This window comes from Dipodomys spectabilis, unplaced genomic scaffold (genome assembly GCF_019054845.1).
Source record: "Dipodomys spectabilis isolate Male_0828 unplaced genomic scaffold, ASM1905484v1 ptg000003l, whole genome shotgun sequence".
Taxonomy (NCBI): Eukaryota; Metazoa; Chordata; class Mammalia; order Rodentia; family Heteromyidae; genus Dipodomys; species Dipodomys spectabilis.
The window spans coordinates 558,706-566,553 of record NW_024870680.1 but is presented as its reverse complement, the minus strand read 5'-3'; the positions used below and the strand labels follow the sequence as shown (position 1 = coordinate 566,553).

The 7,848-nt window shown below is 39.2% G+C and overlaps 1 protein-coding gene across 1 annotated transcript; it reads left to right on the top strand.

Moving 5' to 3' along the window:
- Positions 1-1,243: 1,243 nt before the first annotated feature.
- On the top strand, positions 1,244-2,410 carry Ubtfl1 (upstream binding transcription factor like 1). The gene has a single exon (XM_042686659.1). It carries the CDS (start codon positions 1,244-1,246, stop codon positions 2,408-2,410), a length of 1,167 nt encoding a protein of 388 aa, XP_042542593.1.
- Positions 2,411-7,848: the final 5,438 nt, after the last annotated feature.

Below are 7,848 nucleotides of genomic sequence, written 5' to 3'. Positions count from 1 at the left end.
GCAGAATTTGTGTTTGAAGCATATATGCTCATGTGCAAGATCCTGAAGAACATAGAAATCCATCATTTGTTAGAGCAGAACAGAGCTGAAGTCTGGTCTGTGGATATCATTGGCATGTCTCTTACCTCTTCATCCTTGGTCCTCACTTGTACTTATGGTGAAATATACTTTGGCTCCACTTAGACAGTGGCCACACTTAGAGCTTCACAAAGTGAAAGTATCCTATTTATTTATTTGTTTTTGTGCTAGTACTGGGGTTTAAGCCAGGACCTGGGTTCTCTCGTTTAACTTTCATTTCTTCAAGGCTGGTGCTCTACCACATGAACCATAGCTCCACTTCTGGCCTTTTTTCAGTTAATTGGAGATAAAGATATTAAGGACTGTCCTGCCTGGGATGGCTTTGCCCCATAATCCTCAGATCTCAGCCTCCTGTGTAGTGAGGATTACAGGTGTGAGCCATCAATGCCTGACTGAAAGTTTCCACTTTAGTCACTACTTTCACTTCATTTTTTTAATCCTATTTAATCTCTGTCCCCAGGGACTGTGTGTGTGTGTGTGTGTGTGTGTGTGTGTGTGTGTGTGTGTGTGTGTGTGTGTGTGTGTGTGTGTGTGTGTGTGTACATATGTATGTGTGTATACACGTCTGTGTGCATGTGTTGATTCTGGGGCTTGAATTTAGGGCCTAGGCACTGTCCGCTTTTTTGCTCAAGGCTAGCACTCTACTACTTGAGCCACAGCTCTGTTTCTGGTTTGTTGATGCTTAAATTGAAGCTGAGTCTCACAGACTTTCTTGCCCAGGCTAGCATAGAACCACATTCCTTAGATTTCAGCCTCCTGAGAATCTAAGATTACAGGTGTGATCCACAGGCCCAGGGACTTTGATTCCTTGTAAATTTTGAGTGAGAGGCTGATGGTATAACAGTTCTACTTAAAGTAGGTTTACTGAGATTTTGTGGAAGGAGGCTGCAGTGGGGTTGTGAAGGGGTGTAACATTTTAGTTACAGCATATAAAATGCAAGCTTATGGTATGCAAAATAAGTCAGACAATTGTTCATTTACATGATTAAGATTATATAAGGCACATATTTTAAGAAATGTGATATTTTCCTATTATCCCAATGAAGGAAAGTAACTTTCTCTTTCTCTTCAGAGATACAGAATCACTTGAATAAACAAGTCTTCTGTTCAGTACAGTGAATGAAGAGGTTTGAGGTCTTCCAGTGAATCAACACTCAATCTGGAAATGGCATCACTCCATGGCCAAGTCTACTGGTCCAAAAAAGACATTTTGATGCTGCTGGACCATATGGAGAAGAACCTCCCATTTGATGACAACCTAACATTCAAAAAAACACAGTCATGTCTGGACTGGGGGAAAGTAGCTTTTAAACATTTTTCTGGAGAGACGTGCAAACTTAAATGGTTGGAGATTTCCCACAAGTTGAGGAAGTATCGCACACTGACAGATTTAGTCCAAGAAGCCAAAGAACATATTAAAAACCCTAACAGAAACAAGAAATACGAAAAGCATCCAGATTTTCCCAAAAGGCCACTGACTGCTTACATACGCTTTTACAAGGAGAAATGGGCCAAATACTCCCAAAGGTACCCTAAGATGAGTAACCAGGAGCTGGCTAAGGTTTTGTCCAAGAAATACAAGCAGCTTCCAGAGCACATAAAGCAGGCATATATTCAGGATTTCCAGAAGGAGAAACAGGAGTTTAAAGAAAAGCTTGCTCAATTCAGGCAAGACCACCCTGATCTAGTACAGGTTTACAAGACATCAAATGTTTCCAGAATTGTCAGGCTTCCTCCAAAAACTGAGGACTTTTCTGTGAAGGTGAAATTTCATGGAGAGCCCAAGAAACCCCCTATGAATGCATATCACAAATTTCACCAAGATTCCTGGTCCAGTCGGGAGCTTCAGCACCTGCCCCTGAGAGCACGCATGGTGGAGATCAGCAGGCGCTGGCAGAGAGTTCCACTGAGTATGAAGGAACATTATAAGAACCTAGCTGAGATGCTGCAAAAACAATACAGGGTAGACTTGGATCTCTGGCTCAAGACATTGTCACCTAAAGAGTATGCAGCTTACCGAGAGGCAGAGGCAACCTATGGTAAGAGAAAGAACTTGAGCATGACAGGAGGCTCAGACCCCAAGTTCCCACGACCAGATGTGCAGTTGTCACCAGGCAAGGATCCCAATGATTCACCTGAAGAAGATTATGTATCACAGGCTCCAGGACTTGACTGGTCGGAGACTACACTGATCAACTGTGGTGGCTCACATGAATCAAAACAGAACATGCAGGAGGATATAGAAGCGGGGGAAGGAAACAGCAGCTCAGATTCCAGCAGTGGAGATGAGGATTCATCTTCAGAGAAATCCTCAAGCTTAGACTCTATCTGATCTTTGTGAAGATACCAAATAGTTGACAACTGTTAACACTTAACACATGTGTTCTTTTTTTTTTTTTTTTGGTCGGTTATGGGGTCTGAACTCTGGGCCTGGGCACTGACCCTTAGCAATTCAGCTTCAGGCTAGCACACTAGCACTTGAGCCACAGCACCCCTTCTGGCTTTTTCTGCTTATGTGGTGCTGAGGAATCTAACCCAGATCCTCATACATGCAAGGCAAGCACTCTACCACTGAGCCACCTTCCCAGCCCCATGTGTTTTATTTCTAAAACTTTTGTGTGGAATAATAATAGTGTTGAGCAATGGGAGTTTTGTTTGATATTAACCATGAAAATGTGCTGTCATATATTTTAAATAAATTATGTTACTAAAATGTCTATTTTGTTGTGTTATTTCTTACATAGTATGTGTTTTCTTCATGTACCGGAGTCTTTGTGTTTTTTTAAAAAGTAATTTTTATTGAGATTAGGTGATTACATAAATTTCATATATTTCACAGTATTGTGGAATAGTGATACTTAGTTAAAGTCACAAACACATTTTAACCTTCACAAGGCAAATTGTCATTACCATGGTCTATAAAGTTTGTGAATTCTGTGAACTTTGACAATTCCACATCAGGTGATATTTACATTTCTTTCCTTTTGCTTAGTGTAAGCTGTTCCCACTTTGCCTTTCATTCCCTCCCTCCATTCCCTCTTTGCCTCTCATTCCCTCCCTCCCATCACTGCCTTTGAGTTGCTTAGTTCATTTTCATCAATGTCCAGTGTGCTGATGGGGTCTGTGTGCTTTTGTGCTGGTATTAGGGCTTTAACTCTGAGTGTTGGGCTCTTCCTTTGATTTTTCATTTATATGGCACTCTACCATTAGAGCTCTACTTCTGTTTTTATGACGGTTAATTGGAAATAAGAGTTTCATGGGTTTTTCTGCCCTGGTTGGCTTTGAATTAGTATTCTTAGATCTCAGGTTCCTGCATAGCTAGAATCGTAGCTGTGAGCCACCAATACCTGACTGTTTGTCACTTTCACTTTTTGGCTGATGCTTTACAACCTGAGCCACATCTCTAAGCCAGTTTTTTTGTCAGAAAATTATATGTGGATCCTAGGGCTTGAACTCAGGGCTTGGGCACTGTCCTTGAGCTTGTTTGCTCATGACTGGCACAGTACCACATGAGCCAGCTTTTTCTGGGTGGTTTATGGAAGATAGGAGTCTCATGGATTTTCCTGCCCCAGTCTGGCTTCAAATTGTGATCCTTAGGTCTCAGTCTCCTGAGTAGCTAGGATTACAGGCATGAAGCACTGGCAGCTGGTTCCAGATTTGTACTTTGGAAATAGGTCATAACTGGAAAACTTGAGTAAGTTTTCTTTTTTTTTTTTTTTCGGTCATGGGGCTTGAACTCTGGGCCTGAGTGCTGTCCCTCAGCTCTTCAGCTTAAGGCAAGCGCTCTATTGCTTGAGCTACAACGCCACTTGTAAGTTTTCTGTACAAGCAATTTTTTTAGACCTTGACAATGGTAAAATAAGAATAAATATAGAAGTAGAGTTAAAGCTGAAAATAAAAAAATAGCAATTTTTTTTTTTTTACTGTTCTTAAAATTCTTGTTATAAAGGTGATGGCCAAACAGGTCACAGGTATATAAATCAGGCAAAGAGCACATTTCCTGGGCTGGGAAGTTGGCTCAGTGGTAGAGCGCTTGCCTTGCATGCCTGAGGCTCTGTGTTTGATTCCTCAGCACCACATAAGCAAAAAGAAAAAAGCCGGAAGTGGCGCTGTGGCTCAAATGGTAGAGCGCTTGCCTTGAGCTGAAGAGCTGAGGGACAGTGCCCAGGCTCAAAGTTCAGGCCCCACAACTGGACCCTCCCCCCAAAAAAGAGTACATTTCCTTTTGTATATTGCCACCCCTTCCCTTGCTTTCTCCCAGTTTTTTCCTCCCATTCCCACCCACAAATTGCATTTTCAGCATAGTGTTTAGTGAGTACCATTGCTGCATTTCTTCGCCCTTTGTCTCTACATACCTTCCCAAAGTGATAGAATGTATTTTGAAAGTGAAAACATTTAAATAGTCTTGAAAGTTATCCTATATATTTATTTTAAATAAATATATAGTTTGTGGTATGGGTCTTAAGGACATTTGTACCTTCTCATTTTATTAAAAGTTTTCTGAAAATCTTGTTTGTCCAGCCAGGCACTGGTAGCTCACACCTATAATCCTAGCTACTCAGGAGGCTGAGATCTGAGGATGGAGGTTCAAAGCCAGCCCAGGCAGGAAAGTCTGTAAGACTTATCTCCAATAAACCACCAGAAAACTGGAAGTGGCACTGTGGCTCAAGTGGTAGAGCATTTGACTTGAGCTGAAGAGCTGAGGGACAGTGCCCAGGCCCAGAGTTCAAGCCCCACAAGTAACAAAAAAAATTGCTTGTCTATCAAATACGAGGTCCTGACTTCAACACCCCATTATTACCAAAAGATAAAAGAGCAATTCTGGGTTCCTGAAAGCTTCAGGAATGCTTAGTTGCTAAATGCTTGTGGCTCATGCCTGTTAATCCTAGCCACTTAGGAGCTTGAGATCTAAGAATTGAGGTTCAAAGCCAACTTGGGCAGGAAAGTCCATGAGATAACCAGTTAACCAACAAAAAGCAAGAAGTGGAATTCTTAAGAGTTTCTGAAAACTAACGCTTTTCTGTAATATTATAACTCACCATAATTACAATCTGAGCTCTTATTTTTGCAATGGTTTTTACAGTTTTTTGCAATGATTTTTACAATCATTTCAGTATGTAGGCAGTACATGTTTGATGTCATAAGACTTTAAATACTCTAAACTTCCAGAGTTTTAAAATCTGTATATTCCAGAATCACATTGTTTGGCTCAGCAACTATTATAATATGGAGATTTCATCATTTGAAGCCAGAATATCCTTGTTCTTTTTAAATTAAGTTGCTTTTGATATTTTTGGCAATTACCATTCATTTGTATGGAATTACCAGTTATTTGTATGCAATACTAAGATGATATTTAAAATAATTTATAATGTTAAATGTTCTGAAGAGGGGGCTCTATAAATTCTTTTTTAGAAGGCAGTTGAATATATGATTTTTTCTTTCAATATTGGAATACCTAGTTCAACCAACATTTCATGATTTTTCATGATATATAACTCTGACATTTACAGATTGCTCTGAAAAGTTTTTGATGAGGCAAGTGAGTAAATCAGTGCAGTTTCAAACAGGTAAGAGTAAAGAATACTGAGAAACAACTTCCTTACTTTGCAAGAAAAATCCTGAATATTAATAGTAAATCTTCAATCTAAAAAAAAAAAAAAAGAACATTCCTCCTGACGTGTAGCCGTTCCTGTTTTTGTATCTCCTTGATGGATCATATTTCTTCTCCAGTAGTAGGACTACTTTGCAGAAATTCTCATGTCCACTTTTCAGGACACTGTTAGAAAGAGGCTATCCTATGGTAGCATATTAGAAAATGTAGTGCACTATCTCTTATCTAACAGACTTTTTTTTTTTTTATCCTAGTTGCCAGTACTAGGGCTGAAACTCAGGACCTGGGCAATGTCTCTTAGCATTTTAGCTCAAGGCTAGCCAGCCTAACACTCTTAACACTTGAGCCAGATCTCTACTTCCTGTGTGTATGTGTGTAATTGAGATAATCATGTGGTTCTTATCCTTGCTCCTGTTGATGTGATGGATTATATTAATTGACTTGTGTATACTGAATCACCTTTGCATTCCCAAGGTGAATCCTGTTTGATTGTGGTGTATGATTTTTTTGATGAGTTGTTGAAGTCAATTGGCCAGAATTTTATTGAGAAATTTTGCACCCATGTTGGGTCTATAGTTCTCTTTCTTTGATGAGTCCCTGCCAGGTTTGGGGATGAGGGTTATGATGGCTTCATAGAAAGACTTTGGTAGTGAACTTGAACTTTCAATTTAATTGAAGAGTTAGAGAAGTATTGGTGTGATTTCTGCTTTGAAGGCCTTGTAGAATTCAGCTGCAAATCCATCTGGTCCTGGGCTTTTCTTGGTTGGGAGGGCTCTTATTGCTGCTTCTATTTCGATGCTTGATGTGGGTCTATTGGTTTAGTTTGGGCATGTCAATATTTACTAGAAATTTGTCAACTTCTTCCTGATTCTCAAACTTATTAGCATAAAGGTTTGAGAAGTATCCCCTAATTATGTTCTGAATCTTGGTGGTTTTTAAAAAATTTTTTTTGCTCAGTTCTTGTTTTTGTTTTTTTTTTAATTTTAATTAATTAATTAATTAATTAAAAGGCCTGGGCACTATTCTTCAGCTCTTCAGTTCAAGGCTAGTGCTCTACCACTTGAGCCACAGCACCACTTCCAGCTTTTTCTATTTATGTGGTACGGAGGAATGGAACCCAGGGCCTCATGCATGTGAGGTAAGCATTCTACCACTGAGACACCTTCCCAGCCCCTCTTGGTTGTTTTTGTGGTGATGTTTCCCTTCTCATCTCTGATTTTGTTTATTTGGGTGTGTTCTCTTCTTTTTCTGATAAGATTTGCTAAAGGTCTATCCATTTTGTTAATTTTTTTGAAGAACCAACTCTTTGTTGATTCTTTCCATGTTTTTTTGTACTCTATTTCATATAATTCTGATTTAATTTTAATTATTTTTTTATGTCTACTGGATTGGGGTTTAGCTTAGTACTCCTTTTCAAGGAGCGTAAGGTGCCTTGTTAAATTGTTGGTTTCAGATTTTTCCAATTTGTTGATGTAGAACTCAGAGCTATAAACTTGCCTCTGAGTACTGTCTTTGCTGTGTCCCAGAGGAGCTGGTGATTTGTGTGTTCATTTTTGTTAAATATCATGAACATTTGAATTTCCTTTCTGATCTGTTCCATGACCCACTGGTGGTTCAACAGTGTGTTGTTCAGCTTCCATGTGTTACAGGATTTTCTTTGGTGGCTTTTGGTGTTGAGTTCTAATTGTATTCCCTTGTGGTCTGAGAGAATGCAAGGCATAATTTCAGTGTTTCTGAATTTGGACAAGTTTTCTTTGTGACCTAGAATGTGGTCTATTTTGGAGGATATTCCATGTGTTGCTGAGAAGAAGGTGTTATCTGATGTTGCTGGGTGAAATATTCTGTAGATGTCTGTTAAGTCTAATTGATCTATGTAGTTGTTTAGATCCAAGGTTTTCTGTTGAGTTTTTGCCAAGCGTAGTGGTGTATTAAGGTCCCCAACAATTATTGACTTTGGATCTGTGGGTGATTTGAGGGAAAGTAGTGTTTCTTCGATAAATTTGGTGCTCCATTATTTGATGAGTAGATATTTAGAATTGAAATATCCTCCTGAAGAAGAAATCTCTTAATTAGTATGTAATGGCCTTCTTTATCTCTTCTCATTGATTTTAATTTAAAATTTGTTTGATCTGATATTAGGATTGTAACTTCTGCCT

What these genes read in the sequence shown, in the direction of transcription:
- Ubtfl1 (XM_042686659.1), top strand. Translation starts at nt 1,244, where the DNA reads ATGGCATCACTCCATGGCCAAGTCTACTGGTCCAAAAAAGACATTTTG.